Below are 20,812 nucleotides of genomic sequence, written 5' to 3'. Positions count from 1 at the left end.
ATTACTTCTGTAAATTCAGATTTTATTTCAGGGCTTTCTCCTTCCACTTATTTTGCAAAGACAGTATTTTATCATTTAAATGTAACAGTATTCTCTGAGAGCCTGTGGTAAAAATAGTTTAAGTTTAGTACTAAATCTTCTTCATAGCTTCAATTTAAAAATATAAATGGTAGATCTTGTATAATTAAGAGTAAAAATAGTATATGCATGTGTTTCAGAGTGGTTTCCTCCTAAAGCTTTAGAAAGCAATATACTTGATTTAATAGAGTATCTGCACTTTACAGACTGCACTTTTGAGACTACTTAATAACAACAGTAATTGGTTTTTTTCTTTTTTTTTTTTTTTATTGTTAGGCAATATAGTGTTGGATTTGAGGTTGTAACAGTGTCCACGGTGGGAGATCCCGGTCCCCATGGCTTTCAGAGGAAGTCTAGCGGTGACTATAGGTAATGTTAGCATTTTGACTACATCTAATTTATACTTTACTTTTTGTGGCATCATTTTTTGTAAACTTTGTTCTCATTTTTCCTGCATGTAGGTGTGGGTTTTGCTACCTGGAATTAGAAAATATACCTGCGGGGATCTACAATATCATTCCTAGTACTTTTTTGCCTAAACAAGAAGGACCTTTTTTCTTGGACTTCAATAGTATTATCCCCGTCAAGACAACACAACTTCAGTGATGCAGCTTTCAAGCATTTACTGGATTCTCTACTTACCAGACATCAGCTCTTCGAATGAGGATGGAAATCCTCAGGACCCTAAACAGAATTAAATCTCTAAAAAGGTTACAGTGGGATCTGGTGCTCAAGTCAGAGTGTTTAGAAGTGTATATAGTCAGAATTACCCTAAATCACTCAGAAGTACTATTTACACAGTTTTGTGTGTATAAGGAGTTGGTGTGCATTGAGGGGCCACACTGTATAAACAGACTGTGGAGGATTAAAGGCGAGGCTCAGTACAAAGCCTTTGCTAAAAGAGAATAGAGACCAGATAGGGGACATGACTCATCCACTCACTGGGTGCAACAGTAGGCTGGTATAATATTCTGAAGTATTTATATTTGTCTTTTGGCAGAGCATGTTGTAAGTTAAACCTGCTTGTGTTGTGACTCTACTGTACGCTTGGGCAGCTAGCTAATTACCAAATGAATCATGTCACCATAACAGATTTTAATTGTGTTATGATTTTTAATGTTTGCTGCCCAGATGTTATAAAATAAAGCTTTAAGAAATATTTTAACTTAGTTAACAATGAAGGTTGTTGAACTTAGGTACCTGTCTCCCATTAACTCATGTAAAGAGAACTGAGATATATTCACTATTGCAATTCTTATTTTTTATCAGGCTTAATGAAGGTAGTAATCTGAGACACTGAAGAAAGACATTAGAGTTTCGTTTGTTTAGTCTTTTAAAAATTGCTCTTCTGGTAACACTGAAAAAAAAAATACCATATATTAAATTTTCAGATGTAATTGGGGTTGTATTTGGAGAAACTGCCAAGAGACTACTGCCATGTATAAATTCCTAGTTTACATAGAAATCCATGAGGGCAGAATGATGCTCAGGATTTTAAACGTCCAAAAATAAGGTGGAATTTTTCATTGTCTCTACTTTATAATTACCACAACTTTTGTATTTCTACTACCTTTATTTGAAATAAAAATCTTTATACTTATGGAAACTGCATAGTTTAACCTAGAGAGATTATTAAAGGGCTTCATCTAGTATGTTCCATCTAAAAGAACTCATTATTTACATGACAATTAGGCTTCAGCAAATCTGTTTCATATTCAGGATAGCGATCCCACTTCGGTATTTAGTGCTTTCTCTTTTAGGTGGATTTTCTGTGGCCCTTTAAAGAAAAATTTAAACACATGATTGGAACCTTTTATGTTAAAGATACTATACAGGATGCAAACAAGTAAGACCTAATTCCTGCCCTCAAAAACCCAAAGGAGACCTGTGTATGAACAGTTTAAGATTGAATTCTGTTACAACAGAGCTCCAGATACGGTGCTACAGATAGAAAACAACAGTCTGAATGTCAGATGCACATTAGAATCACCTGGGGGAGCTTAAAAGTTTAGTACCTCAAGTGTACCCCAAATGATCTCAGGCTCTAGGACCAGAGAACAGCCGCATTCTTCAAGCAAGCTTCCCCGGAGATTCCGGTGCAGCGGAGGTTGGGAAACACTCCTCCGACATAATCACCTTGTCTTCATTTTCCTCATGCTGTGTCTCCTTACTGCTCAGTGTTAGTGGCGGCAGCAGAATTCTAACTCAACTCTGGTCATTTGGGGCTTAAATTACTGGGATCCAGGACCTTAACTGGAAGTTAGAACAGATGACCACTGCATGCCATGCTCTTCCTTGTGGCAAGAAGGTTGCCTAGAATGGAAGATGTAGGCAACATCAGGGTTTCTTATTTGAAGACACACAGAGGTAAACATTTTCTTAAGCCATTTTTATTACACTCAAGGAATTAAGACAAGTACAAAATAACCTTGTAATTAGGATACTGTATCAGTCCTTAAAAAAGGAGAAAACACTACAGTGTGAAGAGATTTACAAATGACTAAAATATACAAGCTGTGTCGGAATTAACAGACAATATGAAATGGGGTTGCTTTTCTTTTAGAAATGCTAAATTTTCTTAACAAAAAAGGACAAATAAAATACGGTGCTCTAAATATGTGTAACCATGAAAACGTTAAAGAAAAGCAATCTTAACACGTACTACTATTAGCATAACAGACTTCATTGCTTCTATTTAACAGCCTGTGCCAACACATGCCTACTCCCTTTCCTAGCTTTAAGGAACAATTCCCTCTAAGAAATACTAATGCAGCATAACCCTTAAATAATTTATTTTTAAAGTCACAACCTACAGAGAAATTGACACCTTGTCAATCTAGATAGAACAATGGCAACCATTCTTCACATGCACTTCTTTTAATTCTTAAATCCCGTGGCTGGTGGGATAAGGTTTATGCTACAGACTCTCCTCCCCCACAGCCATAAATCCACCTTCTGTGGTATGTCCCTGCTACCCTCCATCCCTCCCATCCCCACGTTGGCATTCACCTTTCCCACCCCAAAAAGTGCAGTTCATGGCAACCTTTATAGAAAATGGTTCTAATGGGTATCCCAGCATACAGGCTTTTTTTAAAAGCCCCTTCTGAATACCAGAGGTGATGAAAATGAACTGTGTTCTTGGATTTTTTTTTTTTTTTTTAAAGCCTTCGCTGGGTCAAATAGGTGTGTTCTGAATATTTGAGTTTGTTCTTGTGTTTTTTCATGTCGATCCCCTGGGCTATAAAGGAGACACCATCTCCATGTTCCCAAATTGAGGTTAAGAGAAGGGAAAGGGAAGCGAGCTGTTGACCCCCGTTTGGCTCAGCTTCCCAGCCCCTTTCTTGGCTCGGGTTCTTTGACAGGAACTAGTTATTGCTTCCATAACACTGTTATGGGGAATATTCCACAAAGGCTGTGACCCTGGTCACAGCCCACTCCAACAACGCCTCTGCTCTGAAAAACAAACCAGCCCACGAGCTCTTTCCCAGAAGAAAGCTCTTCAGCCCTCAAGGTCACAACGTCATTAGTGCAGTTTAGAGTAAACGCTTAAGATTTGGCATACAGTAAATGATTATTGGCACAATGTTCTCCATACAGCTTCGTGTATAAATACTGCTCTGCACTTGGGCCAGGGCTTTGCAGGGATCAGCCAATCTGCACCATCTGTATGTCAGCAATAACCCCGTCTCTTCCCTTTGAGCACTGCAGGGAGAGCTGCTTCATCCTGTTCTCCAGGGCCTGGCCCTCGCGGGCGGTGCTACTCTGGCTCTTGCTGCCGCCGCTGCCGAGGCCTCGGTTGTTGTTGGCTTTGTCACTCGTTTTATTCTCTGCCCCTTCTGCCCTGTCTCCTAGAGAAACGTAAAGATCATTAAGTGAGTCCCTGGGCCCCCAAGCCAGCGCAGGCCTCCAGAAGCTCCCCGTGTTGCCCGACCGTGCCCGTCACAGAGCCTGCTCCAGCACGTGAGGACACACTGCTCCTACTGCCCGAGGCCTTTTATGTATTCCTCATCTGTAGAGAGGACTGCTCCTGCCCTCACAGCCGGGAAGCCAGCCTCTCCAGCACGTGCTTGTCGAGAGGACTGCTGGTGATGAAAGACCCAGAAGCCAAGCTGCCCTTTGAAGATGCATTCGGGAGCGGAGCCAGGAGCCCCGTGCACAGCAGCCGGCGTCTCCGTGATCAACACCGACCACACGTGCACAGAGGCCCAGTGATGCAGCCCCGGGGGTGCCGAGACCCGGCGAACGTCTAGAACGGCGCAGAGCTCCGGCTGTATGTCGGATGTGCCGTGAGTCATCTGGCCCAGGCACTACTGGTGAGAGGGCTGGAACTCACCTCGTTCTACCTCACATTCGGGGGAGGAGGCTCCACTGCATTCACTGCGAGGGCCCAGTACCGGGAACATCAGCCCAAACTCCGACAGAGACACGGGGCTAGGCAGGTCCAGGCTGCCAGGCCTCACAGCTGCGGGGAACTGGTCAGGCATCTCGGACGGGCTCGTTGGCCCCGAACTAAAGCTGGACACCGACTGGGTTTCCGAGTCGTCTTCAGACACGAAGTTGCTGCAGTTGTCGTCTTCAAAGGCCTCGGAGGCCACTAGGAGGAGAGAGAACACCGGTCAGAGCTTCTGACGGGGAGCAGCCCCCCGTCCCTTAGGCCCCTCCAGAAGTGTGCGCTGCTGGCCAGCAGCCGGACACGGCCTGGGGACTGCAGACTCCTTGCCACCATGTGCACCCGATACAAGGACTCTGACCCTCCCAAGCCTGCATGGCCAGAGCGGCCAGCAACCTGAAGGGAAGCAGTGGGTCCCATGGATATTCAGTGTCCTTTCGATAACTTTCTAACTCCTGCCCCAGAAGGCAGTGTCGACTACCTAAAGGTGGAGGATGAATCCGCCCCAGGTCAGGGGCTTTTCTGCACCCCAGGCCCCCAGGCAGATCCACTCGTACAAAGGAAGAGAGTGGCCCTTTGTGATGCACACGGAACAAAGCCAGGCAGATGTACAGCTGCTTCCATGCAGTAGAAGCAGGAGCTGCTAGAAGAAACAGTCCTGTGTGCAGTATCTGTTGGCATTCTGTGATCTCCAGGTAACTTTCGATCACATAAAAGACACACCATTTGCTGCAAAAGGACAAAATTCCTTTACAATACTCTTAGCTTGTGGATCAGAATAACCAAGGCCCAGAGGACAGGTCATTCTTGTGGTTTGGAAGCCACTTTAACTATTCCCCCACCTCAGCCTGCACACAAGACTGCTTATTAGACCTTCCCTATTCTACTCTCCTTCCCTCCTCCCTCATCTTTACAACAGCCTTGGTAGCGTCCCCTAGAGGACTACCGTAAGTGAAAAGTACTGTAATGTTGAAGACAGGAAATGGGCTCATATCTGAATTCAGATCCTGTCTCCACTACTTTCTGTGTAGCCTTGGTCAGGTTACTTAACCTCTCTGAGCTTCATGTTCCTCTCCATATGAGAGGATGGGTATTAGAGTACCTCACACATTACTGACAATCAAATTTTAGCTTCCTTTCCTTTACTTTGGGCCTGGCACGCAAACATTTGTTGAGTGAATTTCAAAACTCCGGAGGAAGGACCTTGGGAGAGCACCAACAGGGATTATTCCACAGAAAAGGGAATAAAGGAAGTGTGCAAAGACAGTGCTGGAAAGGTTTTGATTAACCTAAAGGGAAAACTGGACCATTTTCTTTCACCATACACAAAGAAAAACTCAAAATGGATTAAAGACCTAAATGTGAGACCTGAAACCATAAAAATCCTAGATGAGAGCACAGGCAGTAATTCTCTGACATCGATTATAGCAGCATTTTTCAAGATAGGTCTCCTGAGGCAAAGAAAACCAAAGCAATAAACTATTGGGACTACATCAAAATAAGCTTCTGCCCAGTGAAGGAAACAAATCAACAAAACTAAAAGGCAACCTACAGAATGGGAGAAGATATTTGCAAATGAAATATCCAATTAAGGGTTAGCATCCAAAATATATAAAGAATTTATACAAGTCAACACAAAAACAAATAGTCCAATTAAAAATGGGTCAAAGAGATGCAAAGACATTTCTCCAAAGACATTAACAGATGGCCAACAGACACATGAAAAGATGCTCAACGTCACTCATCATCAGGGAAATACGAATGAAAACCGCAATGAGATATCATCTCACGCCTGTCAGAATGGCTAAAATCAAAAACACAAAAAACAAGTGTTGTCGAGGACGTGGAAAAAAAGGAGCACTTGTGCACTGTTGGTGGTAATGCAAACTGGTGCAGCCACTGTGGAAAACAGTATGGAGGTTCCTCAAAAAGTTAAAAATAGAACTACCCTAGGATCCAAGAATCGTACTACTGGGTATTTATCTCCCAAAACACAAAAACACTAATTCAAAGGGACACATGCACCCCTATATTTATAGCAGCATTATTTACAACAGCCAAGATATGGAAGCAGCCCAAGTGTCCACCAATGGATGAATGGATAAAGATGATGTGAGATATTATATATATGATGGAATATTATGCAGCCATCAAAAAGAATGAAATCTTGCCATTGGCAATGACGTGGATGGAGCTAGAGAGTATTATGCTAAGCAAAATAAGTCAGAGAAAGACAAATACCATATGATTTCACTCATGTGGAATTTAAGAAACAAATGAGCAAAGGGAAAAAAAAAAAAAACCCCCCAAGAAACAGACTTAACTACAGAGAACTGATGGTTACCAGAGGGGAGGGGAGTGGGGGGGATGGAGGAGATAGGGGATGGGAATTAAAGAGTATACTTATCATGATGAAAAAAATAAAATGATAAAGGCGGGGGGGGGGGGCACAGCAAACATATCCGTTTCCCAAGGGATGGCCCTGGGAAAAAAGGTCTCCACAGTTAGATACCAGAGAGAGCCACTATTTTCAGACCTTCTGGGTGCCTGCCATTATTTCATTTAATCCCAACCTCCCCTCTACACAGTGGATATTAGGTGCTCATACTCCCCACTTTACAGGTGAAGAAACAGAGTTGAGCCCTTGCCCACATCATGTACTATGGGGGAGCCAGGATTTGAATCAAATCTGTGTGCACAGTCCCTATTCTTAGGCAACTCTCCCTTCCTGCAGTACTTCTCAGAGCCCTGAATGTTCTCATATGTACTCTGAATGCCAGGATGGAAGTGTAACATTTTCCAAACTCACCCACCACAGAATCCTGACTCTGAGGAACACTCAAGTAGCACCTTGATGAATACAGTGTTCCACAAAATGTGGGAAGCCATGAGAAACAGCCACCTATCTGGCCTGCCCAACTCTGAGACCCTTCCATGATGGCGAGACAGCCCTGGAAGCAGAGCACACAAGCGTCGTCTCCCACTTGCACACCAACCCCCAGAACTCACCAGAAACGGCATCTGGCTCAGGCTTGCTCCCTGACAGGTCCTCCACAGACGTGCCGCTGCCCTCAGCCCCCACGCCGCAGCCCCGAGGCCCCATGGCACTGGAGCGTCGCCGCTCGTGGATCTCGTCTGAGATCATCTCCAGGTTCTTCAGGGCCGTCTTGTACTCGCCTTTCGCCAGGGCCAGTTTGGCCTGCAGGTCATCCACGGTCTTCTTCAGTTGCTGGTCAGGAGAACGAGAGGCCCAGTAAGTGGAGGTAACCCCTACTGGCCTTGCAAGGCTTTTGAATGACAAGTCCAAGCACAGTTTCTGCCCATCACTCCACTCCAAAGACTTCCCCGAGACATGCCTGATGGCCTGATTTCTCTTATCCAGCTATCCACACACCAGATAAAAAAAGCAGCCCCCACCAGCCCCAACTCCCATCCAGGTGACAAACTCAAGCTAACAACCAGAAACTAGCACTGGCAGAACAAACCCCATCCTAGAGAAACAAGAATGGGTGTCAAACTCACAAACAAGTCCCACTTTCTAGCCATTTGGTCCCTTGTACTGTGGTTCTCAAACTTGACCGTGCATCAGAATCCCCTGGGGGCCTCTTGAAAACAGATGGCTGGGCTCACACCTGCAGTTTCTAATTCAGTAGATCTGGGGTGGAGGGGAGGGGGCTTGGGAATCTGCACTTCCTAGGCGATGCTGATGCTGGTCTTAGGAACCCCCGAGAACCACTGCCCCAGTACAGTACAGAAAGGAGCTGAACGGCAGACTGAACACCGCAGAGACCACTGAAGACCCAACCAAGACCATTTTGAGGCCTGAAAACTCAATAAAGAATGTGTTTCTCTCTCCATTCTCCTCTTGTAGCAAATATGCCATGTGCAAGCCCGCTACCACATAAAGTGGGACTTTGCAGGAAAATCCCACCAACAGCAAAGCCACAGAAGGCCACACGTACCTCAAGCTGCACGTAGTACTTGGCCTTGAGTTCAAAATAAGGCCTGTGGAAGACACAAGGAAAAACAGTAAGGGTGATCGAATACAATGACCCCAATGGACACCACAGGGCGTACCAGGGGCACGAGCTATGGGTGGCAGGCCATCCGTCCAGGAGGCAGTAAAGTCTGACAAGGCCATGAGATGAAGAGGATACTCGCAGCTCTGGAGCCTGATGGATACTGGTGCCAGTCAGAGCTGAGCTGACAAAGGGCGGCCCGTCTCAAGATCTGTAGAACCCACACACGTGAACACTTATTCCGGGGTCCTTGCACCCTGGTTCACTTTCCTCTCTAGAAGGCTGTTCAAGGCCAGCAGCCAAGGCAGCCCGGATCCCCTTCTCCCAAGGAGGAGATCGGCTCCCTCAAGAATGAAGAACAGAGGAGGCTGGAGAAGGGGCTGCCTCCAGCACCTTCCTCTGCTGGGGTCACCGGGGGAAGGGCGAAGCACCATTCCTCCCTCTCCGAAAGGCTGGGGGTTCGGACTGGTCCTCTTGGATTCTGTCCAGGACCACAGGTATCAGTCTGCAGACCCAGCCAGGTTATGGGCAAGAGAGAGGACAAATGCCAACATTGTACTGGTCCCCGCGTTTTGGGTCAGTCAAAAGCCCCTGGCTCTTTTTAGGAACTTTGGTGTCAAGCGTTAAGAATAGACCAGTGCTGGGCGCCTGGGTGGCTCAGTTGGTTAAGCGACTGCCTTCGGCTCAGGTCATGATCCTGGAGTCCCTGGATCGAGTCCCGCATCGGGCTCCCTGCTCAGCGAGGAGCCTGCTTCTCCCTCTGACCCTCTCCCCTCTCATGTGCTCTCTCTCTCTCATTCTCTCTGTCTCAGATAAATAAATAAAATCTTTAAAAAAAAAAAAAAAGAATAGACCAGTGCTTCATTCTTGAGCTGTTCACTCCCTGTGAGAAGCTCTACAAAAGCTCGGAGAGGCCCAGCAACCGTGAATGAAGCAGGGGACTTGTCCCCAAGATCATAACTGTGTAAAAATATATAGCAGTCATGAGAAAAGCTTGCAAAAACCTCCATTAAAACCAGTCTTGCACCATTTCATCAGCTCCCGATCCACAGAGAATGTGTACTGTGCACACAGCTCATCCCCGTTATGCTGACAGCTAAGCTGAAGGACACGGCTCGTCCATCCTGTCCACCACAGGGCCAAGGGCACAGAGTTTCCCAAAGCCCAGCCCCAGACCCCAGCCAATGAGCCAAGCTGATGGTGTGCTTTTCAGATTCCTTTTTCTGTGTCTCCCAGGTCGGGCACAGCTGGAGCCACCCTTCCTGCGTCTGGGGGTTATACACAACGTGGGGGGCTCTGAGGAGGCAGGTCCCTGAGCACATGGCACGTAAGGGGTGGAGCAGATGCCCCAGAGGGGGACCATCACACACGGCACCAGGGGCCCACACGCCCAGACTCACTTGGACTTGCTGATGGCTCTCTTGAGTTTCTTCTCCAGCTGTCGCATGCGGCCCATGGCCGCGGTGTACCCGGCCGCTGTCTCCTTGTGCACCAGCTCGCTCCTCGTCTTGGTCTGCTCCGCCTCCATGACCTACAAACGACAGCAGACGTCAGCCTGGCCAGACAGTCCCTTGCAGGGGTATTTCTTTCTTTCTTTCTTTCTTTTTAAGATTATTTATTTATTTGAGAGAGAGAATGAGAGAGCGCACAAGACAGGGCAGAGTCAGAGGGAGAAGCAGACTCTCCGCTGAGCAGGGAGCCCGATGCGGGACTCGATCATGGGACTCCAGGATCATGACCCGAGCCGAAGGCAGTCGCTTAACCAACTGAGCCACCCAGGCGCCCTGGGGTATTTCTTATATCACTTTTAAAAATACTCTTTGTGGGGCGCCTGGGTGGCTCAGTTGGTTAAGCATCTGCCTTCGGCTCAGGTCATGATCCCAGGGTCCTGGGATTGAGCCCCGCATCGGGCTCCCTGCTTGGGGGGAAGCCTGCTTCTCTCTCCCACTCCCCCTGCTTGTGTTCCCTCTCTCGCTGTGTCTCTGTCAAACAAATAAATAAGATCTTAAAAAAAAAAAAAAAAATTCTTTGAGAAAATCAGTGGACAGACTAAGACTAGACTAAATTCCAACTAGAAGAGGAGCGCTTTTCTCTGTTAAGCTGTTTCGGAAAAGTCTGGTCAGGTGAGAGGAAACCGCTAAGCCTCCCATGGCAATGCCTGGGAAGGAAAACAAGGAAAAGCAAAAATCAGAGAAAAGTGAAACATTCTCTGATTCCAATCGATGTCCACTTCCTTCTGCTCAGGGCTCCTGGCACGAAGTAGCCACTGTGGGCTCCTTGGCTCCTGCCTTGGCGCAGGGGCTGGTGGGCACGCAAATGGGCCAACAGCACCAGCAGGGACATCGAGGAATGGGGAGACCTAGTTAGCACAACCAGGCCTGACCGCATCGGAAGGGCCAGTCAATCCCCACGTCAGCTTGTTGGCCTTTTCCCAAATACCCTGCATTAGCCAGGGGGGCACAAAAGAATCTAGGATCCAGAAGGGCAAACTTTCCATTTAAACACATGAATATAAAGTCATTCGGATCAGATTCTGAGGTTCACAGACATGCGTGACCAGGACGCCCATCAGCGTTCTGGCAGGAAATTCTGGTGGGCACATTTCAATAAAAATGAGTTTATAACCAACAATCAGGGGCCGTCGATGGGGCAGCTGAAAGGCGCATTCCCTGACACATGGAGATCATGGTCCTTTCGTCCCTCACGTAAAGAAAGTAGCAGAACAAGGCCTGCCTTGAGGAGAGAGGAGGAAGGAAACAAACGAAGGTTTTGGCCACGTAACCAACTCGCCAGTTCTTTCCCGTCTTCTAGTGACAGCTCACACTCGTGTTACCAGATGAACTGGAGAGGCAGGGGCGAGGCCAGGCTAGCACCGGAGAGGAGCCTGGAGGGTCCCCAGCTCAGGGGTCACTCCCTCAGACGCCAGCAGGAGGCACCACCATGCCTTTAGCTTGGGGCAGCTGATGCCCTCCCTTCCCCTCCAGTCAATAGCCAGTCGGCCCTGAGAGAGCTTATTTATGCACTTACTTGTAAGAAGGATTTTTTTTTTTTTTTTTAAGTGTCAGGGAAAATGGTGAAAGACTCAAATGAGCATCAAAACCTGCTGGGTGTCCTGGTTAGAGTACCCTTCCAGGTCACCTTGGGCTCTCACTGTCTTGGAGCCGTTTTACAACCCTGTACATATTAGAACCCAGGCAGTACTACAGATGACTCTTATCCTGGAAGTTACGACAAATTGCACCCCAGTGGAGAGGGGTTCCGTGAGTGATCGCCCTGTAAATACTGACCGATTCTGCATGCTTGCAAATTCATGTCCGCATCCCTGATTCTGTTTTAATTCTCCTTTGAAATAATTACAACAGCTTACTAGTCTCCTCCTTAATTAGGGAGTTAAATATATAAATATAAATAAATATAAATCTAAAACATTCCAAATGTTATTTACCAATTATGCTTTTACCTTTTTAAGAATATATATATCTTAGCAAAGGCTTTGATGCCTGAGATACTTTTAAACAACAGAATTAAAACCGTATCACAGAAGGGAAGTACGACGGAACGGATCTCAGCTGACGTGAGGTGACGTGCTTGAAGTGACTTCTCAGCCAAGCCCAAGGGGCTAAGAAACCCTCTCCCTCTGCTTCAAACACCAAAGATTTCACAATTTTGAAATGAAGTACACAAAACCATCCCATACTTGGACACTTAGGGAAACAGCAGTAACTCTTTAGTCGTGTCTTAAATCTTAAGCATTAATAAGGATTTGCTGGCGTGACCTTCCTGAAAACTCAAAAGCTCAAGTTTACGGGACTGATGAAGCCGCCTATTGGTGGAGAACTGTTGCATTATGATCGAATGTGACACAGGGCTCCTCTTTAAGGAGTGGCGTGAAAGCATTTTAAATAGACCAATTCATAAAAAGCTGTGATTCATGGCTATGGAACAGGAAGAGTCCCCACAAGAAGCAGGATCCACACCGGCTGCACACAGGCCCTCGTCTATCTCAGCCCCTAGTCTGCAGAAAGAAGCCAAGTCTGTCTGAAATTAAACACTCCGGAAGCTCTGAGCACTTGGCAATCTTGCCAGTGAAGACCCAGGAGGAGGCGGCGCACCTGTCACTGTCCCCTGCTTCACCCCTATCAGGCCATGCTGGCCATCTCCCATCTCAATCTGCACCCCCACATACACACAACTCCCAACTCCCCCAATCCCTCTTTCCGCCTGCAGGGAGAAAGTCACTGAGCAGGGAGAAAGTCACTGGTTGCATGGTAACCAAGGAGCACCCCCACCTGAAGGCCAGCAGCAGGCACAAGCAGTAGTGAGGAAAGGCAGGGCAGGGAGGGCAGGGCAGCCCAGGAAGGCAGAAGCCACAGAGAACACCAGTAAGCCACAGAAGAAAGCAACAAGGAAGTCCCTTAGTGCCTCAAGGCAGCCACAGGCTGGGCTGAGCAGCCAGACTGGCAGGTGCAACTCAGAACTGGGTACACACTGCCGTCGCCCTGGGCCTCCCGGGGCTACCCTTGCCCTCCTCCAGGCCTGGCTTGATCGCTATCTGGTCCAGACTCCAATCTCTGCAACGGGCTTTTCTTTGTCCCCATCATCGTCATCCACGGTGAGCACCTGCAGTGTGCACAGGGCACCCCGGTGACGCCCCCGGGCACAGAGAGAGCCAGCAGCCGTGGCCGCCACTCAAGGCGGCATGGGGTCGGGGCTGTCAGGAGGGCTTGACAGCAGAGGTGGCTCGTGGGCGGGCTCTTCAGGGTGGGCAGCCAGGGTAACGGACATGAAGGGAGGAAGCACGGCTGGCTGAAGGGGGCTTTATCAGCAGAGGCTGCAGCCCTTCCCTGCATCCGCGTGTCCCAGAGCCCCATCTGCCACCCCCGGTGGGATGAGCATGCAGGACTCAGCTTCCCGCCTCCCCCCCTGGAGCTGGAAGGCTCCCAAAGGAGATGACCACGTCCAGCAGGAACAGAGTCCGGCACTCTGTCAGGATGGCCGAGAACCTTCTCCCCAGAGAGGGCCCGTCCTGGAGCTGACCTGCCGGCCGGGGCCCGATGGCAAGGTTTGAGGCCTGCCTGACCTGAGCGGCCAGAAGCAGCACCGGAGGGGTCGGCTGCAGGAGAGCCGCGGCAACGAGCCCGGGCCGGCAAGCGGGCAGCGGGCCCTGGAGGCGGCACATGCAGGCCAGCAGCGGCCTGTGCTCAGGATCCGGGGAAAGACACAGGTCTCTGCCCCTCCTCCTGGGTCAGCAGGACAGAGAGAAATGTGGGTCTGGGAGTGCCAGCCCGGCCGCCTCCTGAAAGCCCAGGGGACCCTGCTCTCAGCCGCACACCGCAGATGCTCCAACAGCGGGGCCGGCCTGCCTGGAGACCCGCGGGCACTGAAGGGGTACGCCGGCTGGGCTGGCACAACCTCCTGGCCGGGCCCCAGGCCAGCAGAATCGCCGGCAGTGGCCAGAAGACACCCACCCGGCAGGGCTCCTCGCAGCCTTGGCTTCCGGCTCTGCCAACTCCTCTGCAAACCCCGAGGCATTCCCCGCTTGCCCCACCATCCTCGACGTCCCAGAGCCGAGATCGGGGCCCTCCTGTCCCCAGGGAAGGCGGTTTCGTGGTCTCCTCAGAACCTCAGTCACTGGCTCAGGCTGTTTTCGGATCCTGCTGCACCCCTGGGCGAGGGGGCCCCCGGAGGTGGTTTCGCACCGCCGTGCGGGAGGCGGGAGGCGCATAGCCAGCGGCGTCAGGGAAGCTGGCCTCGGCAGGCCTTGGATCCCCGCACCCAGGACGAGAGGCTGGCTCCGTGCCCTTTCCTCTCCAGAGGCCGCCTGCTGCCTGTTCATGAACAGGTCACGCCTCTCCATTTCCAAGTCCCAGCTCCTTCTCCCTCTGCTCTCCTTCGGCAGGTATCAGAAGAGCCGATTCCTCTCCCCTCAGACGTCACGTCTCCTCTCCCATCTGATGAAAAGCGATCACCTTCCCACAAAGGCTGCTTCAAGGCCAAAATGGCCGAGGCTGGAGGGGCCTCTGCTGCCCAAGCCCCCAAGCAGTGAGCAGCAGGGACCCCAGGCCCTGTGTCCCCTGGAGGCCACTCAAGTGCAGGCTCAGCCTGCTCGGCCACTCTGCCTCACGTACTGCGGCTTCTAAGGCCCTCTGTGACCCCAGCCCCAAGCAGAGAACTGTCGCTTTGTCCTGTCTGTGGCATTACATGTGGCCTAACCGAGGACACTGGGACTCCTGGCATTGCTTACGGTTTCCTTGAATGCTGGCGTCAGCCATGGCTTTAGGGTGTGGCTGCCCAACGTCCCCATAAGAAGCCTGAAGGGAACAAAGGGGACACACCGACAGCCTTAGACAAGGAACAAGGGTACTCACTGCAGTATTCCTCCACTGTCCCGGGGGCGGGGGGAGGGGAGCGCGGAGGGAATCACACGCAGCCCAAACCACTGCTGCTTCCTCAAGACAGCCAGGACCTTCCTGAGCTCTGGGTCTCTGACCAGATCATCAAGCGGTGCTTTTTATGGAAGAAGAGGATGAGATGAAGCTAGCTCCCTTCTGAAGAAACGGGCTTCCTGGAGTATCCAGTTGTCAGACAAGGCAGGAGAGAGTCTGTACCCCTCCTTGTCTTCATCAACCAGAGCTGGCTGAGTGTGCCAGCCCCATGAGGTGTGGGGAGCAGGCAACACGAGCCCCATTTGGGGAAATGCTAAATCCAGAGGGAGATCCACAGCCAAGCCCAAAAGAAGGGTCTGTACCGTCCATCAGATTCAGTGCACCCCCTTCTGGGCTAAGTTTCTCAATAATGCCGGGACATGGTTGGGGAAGGCTCCGCCACCAGCTCTGTCTCTTGCTGGTGTCTGTTTCCCACTTTGCTTCTCCCTCAGCAGTTCAAACCTATGCAACCATGAAGGAATGTGGGGAAGAGAACAGGAGCCCCAGGGTGGAAATCCTGGCCTGTGACCCAGAACACAGTGGTTATCCCCATGACCAAGAAACCTCCAGTGACCTCAGTGAGGGCACACATCAGAGGACCCTCCCCAGGCCCTTCGGAGCCCACGTGATCTCAGGAGGCCGAGGGCCATCCTGTACAGCCCCCCTAGTTGTGCCCTGCACCACCCCAAAAAGCATCACTCTCAAAGAGGATGATACGAATGGTGCTCCTAAGAGTTGTACAGTGTGGAGGTCCTGGGGACCACCTCTTCTTGACCAACCACTCACCAGCCACACTAGGGCCTTGGAACTTACAAAATAGGTTTAAAAAAGGCACAGACACGTTTTGTTCCTTTTTAAAGAAGAGATTAGGGGCGCCTGGGTGTTAAGGTGTTAAGCGTCTGTCTTCAGCTGGGGTCATGATCCCGGGGTCCTGGGATGGAGCCCCGCCATCAGGCTCCCTGCTCAGCGGGGAGCCTGCTTCTCCCTCTGCCCCTCCCCCTGCTCATGCTTTCTCTTTCTCTAATAAATAAAATCTTAAAAAAAAAAAAGAATAGAGAGTTTCTGAAATGATTTTTTTTTTTTTTTTAAGATTTTACTTATTTGACAGAGAGAGACACAGCGAGAGAGGGAAAACAAGCAGGGGGGAGTGGGAGAGGGAGAAGCAGGCTTCCCGCTGAGCAGGGAGCCCGATGCGGGGCTCGATCCCGGGACCCTGGGATCATGACCTGAGCCGAAGGCAGACGCTTAACGACTGAGTCACCCAGGCGTTCCTGAAATGATTTCTTAAGGCTGATTTAGATCTCCAGTTGGGGTGGAAGGAGGACAAAAAGGAAGAGCAGGACTTCAATTTCTTGGAAGGATGTACTTTTTTGGAGGGGGGGGTTCATTTCCACATCGGTCAAACTGTGGCTTGTAAATTTCCAACTTCTACTTTGGTTTTTCACCGGCTGACCCAGAAAAGCTATTCCAGCCCATGTTTGACTGAGCATCACGTCCACTAGGGGGCAGGAGGCCCAAAGCCACACAGAGCCAGGCCAGGTATCTCAGGCTTCAGGGGAAGATGGTACAAAGATTTGACTTCAGTCATTTGTGTGTCAGGCTTTCTATTTAGGGAAGCGCAAGGCCATCTTTAATTATCAGATCCCGTAGGACTTGAGCCACTGTGGCAGGGGACACTGAAAAGGGAGAGGCTGCTGGCATTAACTCCTGACTTTTCTATTCTAGCCCCACAGATGGCAAGACCTGGGGGGTTGCAACCCCTCCATCTAAGGCCTTCGTTGGAGCTGCCGAAGCCACGTGTCAGCTCTCCCAATCACCCTGCAGCAAATCAGCCCGGAGAAGGGGATAGGTATCAAGAATATTCTGTGTGACTCCTAGAACCCAGTGGAGTTAGGTAGAGGTAACAACTCCAGCTGAGCCAAGCAGCTGTCTTGATTCCGAGCAATGTGGTCAGAGAGCAGGTCATGGGAGCTGGTAAAAAGCCAAATGATAATGGCACAAAACCTAGGAGTCAAATCGGGGTAAAGATCATACACAGCCCACTTCCCGTTCCCATGCTGGCTGCTTGAATCCCAGCCCAGCCCGGCCCAGCCCGGCCCAGCCCGAAGGCCAGACTTGAGTGCCCACTGGATTCTGGTCTCATCTATCATGGCCCCTACCGTCCCGCTAACAGCACACATACCCTGAGTCCAGGCCCCACGTGGTTTGGGGCTGTTAATCAAGGTCTTCCATCTGGGATTCTATACTCAGCCATTCCGCCTGGAACTCAGTGGGAACAGGCCCTGGAAAATAACCTGGTCCCTCTGTGAAGCCCAATCCACAGTCAAGACCTTCAGGGATGATCTGAACCAGACAAACCTCAAATGACACAGGGAAGAAACAGCTATACCCATGACGGGGGGACTGTCACTCTGAGAATGGCTTAGTACCAGGCCAGCAGAGACCGCATGGAGAGGCAACCTGTGACATTCAGCGAGCGTTTCTAGGCAACAAGCCTGGGAGTCTGTCTCCTCTGCTTGGGGACCGCACCCAGAGCTCATCAGGACCAGGAGGGTAGTCTGGATCACACAGACAAGGGGAAGTGTGAAGGATGCTCCCACACCCCACCCACAAGGGGGAGGCCCCCTATGTCGATGCCCACACACACGGACACATGCTCGAGACCCAGGCACACCCCCCACCCCCGGCCCGCCCGGCAGTGACTCATACCCTCTGGGTGGCGTGATTCAGCATCTCCTGCCAGGCTGAGTCGAACTGCCGTTTGTCATCCTCCAGCAGCCGCTGCTCAGCCAGGGAGATGGTTTCCTTGGCTGCACGGAGCACCTCCGTGGCCCTCTGGAAGTCCTGCGTGGCTTTCTGAGCTTCCAGCTGAGCCTGTGCAAGAAAGAACCCTGGTGAGGCCTCAGGAAATGACAGGGGCCCCCTCTGGGCCCATCACACCCTCCAAAAGATGAGCTTCCTGAGGGCTGGGAACTGCCTATTCCATCTCCGCCTTTCCAAGTGGGAACAGGCCTGGTACCTGAAGGGCCTTGTAAATGCTGGACAAGGGGACACGCGCCAGATAGGCGAGTAGATGATTTTCATAGTCCAGGACCCAAGAGCCCAGATAAATATACCAGCTCTCGGTCAGAGCTGGAGATGGCAAGCCACAGGTATGACCACCCGTGGCCTTTCACAGAGCTCTCATTTGCTAATGAGGCCACGGTGGACAGATACAGCGGTCCCCAGTGCCGTCCCTGCCTGGATCCATGGCTCAGTGCAAACATGTCAGAACCAGAAGGGCCCCCGGAGATCAGTCCAACGACTGTGTTCTACAGGTGGCCCCGAGGGACTCAGCCAGGCCACACGGAGCTGGCGGGAAGCCGAGCTGTGACCGGATACCAGGTGCTGCAAGTCCCACTAAGCGCGCTGTCACTCTGCCAGCCAGGCCGTCGCCCAATCCACACTCACCAACGGCGATGGGGAAGGAGTGAACAGTAACGACACCGCCCCCGCTTTCGAGGAACGTCAAGTGGGAGAAGGCACAGAAATCAAAGCAGACCATACGTTAGACCGCCACCAGTCACGAGTGGCTAGCAAGCACCGGAAATGTCCTTAATCCACTGAGCGTAGAGCACCCCAGATTTTAAAGACTTAGTAGAATTGTTAACAATCTCAATTTTCATAACGTTACATGAGGAAATAATAGGATTTTGGATGTACTTGGTTAAAGAGACCCATCTTATTAAAATGAATTTCACCTGTGTTTTTTTTTTTTTAAACTGTAACTACCAGAAAATTTAAAATGACATAGCTGGCTCACATTCTACTTCTTTTGGACAGTAAACACATCTCCCCCAAGAGTGGCCCATGAGAGTGCATCAGGAATCCGCAACAAAACCCTCCGGCCCCAACTCTGAACTTCCCAGCGGAGCACAGCGCCGGCCCGCTGCAGTGTCCCACCCACCCACCCTCGGTCAACCAGAGCAGTTACACAAGCCCCGGGGACATCCACGGGGTAGCCCCCGGGACTCAGGAGAGAGGGGAACAACAGGGGCCCCATCCAGCCCAAGTGAGTCTCACATGACTTACAGGAAGTCCTGGAGAACCACAAGACAAAGACGGTGAAGGGGACTGAAACAGACTCACAGACTCGGAACACACCAGCCCCCAAGGCGAGGAACAGCAGGGGTGCCACTCTGAACAGCAGACACATGCTGTGTCCTACCCTCGGGGAGGATGATCTGCTCAGGGAACAGACACAGGCATGGAGAGGACATCCAAAGTCTGTCCCACAGAGCTGTGCCCCAGAGCGCCGTAAGAGGGAGGGAGATACGGACAGTAGGAGGGTGTGCAGGACAAATTATTTCCAGGAGAGGGAATCCAGGGCTACTTCTGAAAAGAGGATGATCCGGAACGGAGGACTGAAGGACAAGATGACCTGAAAAATGCAGGGCTAGTGGGGGGCCAGGAGGAAGCAGCCTCGCAAACCGCAGTATCTGCGGGAGCCCTTGACAAAGACGGGGATCAAAGTTTCAAAAGATAGACGATGAAGACTGAGTAATGCATGGAATTGTTGAATCTTTATATTGTACACCTGAAACTAAAATAACACTGTAGGTTAACTACACTAGAATTAAAAATAAAAATAGAATAAAATAAAAAATAAAAATATGCATAGTGCCATCAAAAAAAAAAAAAGTTTCGAAAGGAATCAAGAGTGGGAGCTGAATGACACCAGGCTAATGCTTCAACCAGCAGCCCAAGGGCCTGCCTGCAGCGGACTGCTCTGTGGCCCCGGGCCACATGGCCATGCAAGTGCGTCTCCGCGACACGGGGCCCGGCCCTGCAGAACTGCCAACCCACCGCACAGTAACAAGACAGCACGACACGCCGCTCCAGCCCCCGGGCCTCCAGGCCAGCCTGTGGATGTCCCGTAAGAGAACAGCCCGGGTGGCGCCCTCCGCCTGCCTAGCTGCACTCCCCGGGCAAGTGGGGCAGCACGGACACCTGTCGCTTCTAAGCTGCCCCCCCCACCTGCCCCACAGACCACCTACCAGCTTCGAACCGACACCAGAAGACAATAAACAATTAATCCCACAGGATTCTAACATTTCCCAAGGTGGGATGTGTATTTGTGGGGTTTTTTTTGTTTTGTTTTTTTTCTTAAAGATTTTATTTATTTATTTGAGAGAGAGAGAATGAGAGACAGCGTGAGAGGGAGGAGGGTCAGAGGGAGAAGCAGACTCCCCGCCGAGCAGGGAGCCCGATGCGGGACTCGATCCCGGGACTCCAGGATCATGACCCAAGCCGAAGGCAGTCGCCTAACCAACTGAGCCACCCAGGCGCCCCTGTATTTGTGTTTTTTAGAAAAATCTTAGTATTTCAATTCAGCAACATTTAAGGGTAAACTCTCTACCCCCAGGTCTCCCCGCTTGAATTAGGAAGCTTTTCTTTCTTCAAACGAAAGAAAGAGCTGAGATATGGTTGCTCTACCACAGACCCAGCACCTCTTCGCCTGCTATCTCCGTCTGATGAGTTCATATAAGGGAGCCAGAGATCTCTACAAAGACGGGGGTAGGGCGCCTGGGTGGCTCAGTTGGTTAAGCGACTGCCTTCGGCTCAGGTCATGATCCTGGAGTCCCAGGATCGAGTCCCGCATCGGGCTCCCTGCTCGGCAGGGAGTCTGCTTCTCCCTCTGACCCTCTTCCCTCTTGTGCTGTCTCTCATTCTCTCTCTCAAATAAATAAATAAAATCTTTAAAAAAAAAAAAAGACGGGGGTAAAGGAGTCCCATCTGAAGGAGCCTTTAGAAGAACATGCTCTCTGTCAGGTCTGTTGAGTGTCTGAATTTTCCACGAGGCTCCTTCGCTCCTGTACGGTAGTATCAGAAACGTCCCTGCCTTGTCATATCAAAGATCT

At 50.4% G+C, this 20,812-nt stretch overlaps 2 protein-coding genes across 5 annotated transcripts in view; one reads left to right on the top strand and one right to left on the bottom strand.

The window, feature by feature from the left end:
- The window catches only part of CAPN7 (calpain 7), a 40,976-nt gene extending 39,292 nt beyond the window's left edge, over nt 1–1,684 (top strand). For both annotated transcript variants that reach the window (XM_081801956.1, XM_006742959.3), the window contains 2 exons: nt 355–447; nt 540–1,684. In XM_081801956.1, the coding sequence (XP_081658082.1) occupies nt 355–447; nt 540–684 (238 nt within the window). In that variant the 3' untranslated portion in view covers nt 685–1,684. The remainder of the gene's footprint in view (nt 1–354; nt 448–539) is intronic.
- The window catches only part of SH3BP5 (SH3 domain binding protein 5), a 74,254-nt gene continuing 54,624 nt past the window's right edge, over nt 1,183–20,812 (bottom strand). Inside the window, exons 4-10 of one of the 3 annotated variants that reach the window (XR_014139779.1) lie at nt 17,622–17,786; nt 9,888–10,018; nt 8,431–8,473; nt 7,478–7,697; nt 4,412–4,672; nt 2,094–2,391; nt 1,183–1,855 (exon numbers count right to left, since the gene is read on the bottom strand). Coding sequence is in view for 2 of the 3 variants with exons in the window: in XM_081802119.1 (XP_081658245.1) it covers nt 3,724–3,926; nt 4,412–4,672; nt 7,478–7,697; nt 8,431–8,473; nt 9,888–10,018; nt 17,622–17,786 (1,023 nt within the window). In the remaining variant the exon portion in view is untranslated. Of the gene's footprint in view, nt 2,392–2,452; nt 3,927–4,411; nt 4,673–7,477; nt 7,698–8,430; nt 8,474–9,887; nt 10,019–17,621; nt 17,787–20,812 lie in introns of those variants that run through there. The other 2 variants (XM_081802129.1, XM_081802119.1) reach the window with 2 other exon arrangements.

Source organism: Leptonychotes weddellii, chromosome 1 (assembly GCF_054177405.1).
Source record: "Leptonychotes weddellii isolate Sample4059 chromosome 1, ASM5417740v2, whole genome shotgun sequence".
In the NCBI taxonomy this organism is placed as follows: Eukaryota; Metazoa; Chordata; class Mammalia; order Carnivora; family Phocidae; genus Leptonychotes; species Leptonychotes weddellii.
Note: the sequence above shows the minus strand (reverse complement) of the source record. Positions and strands in the feature narration are given on the sequence as shown.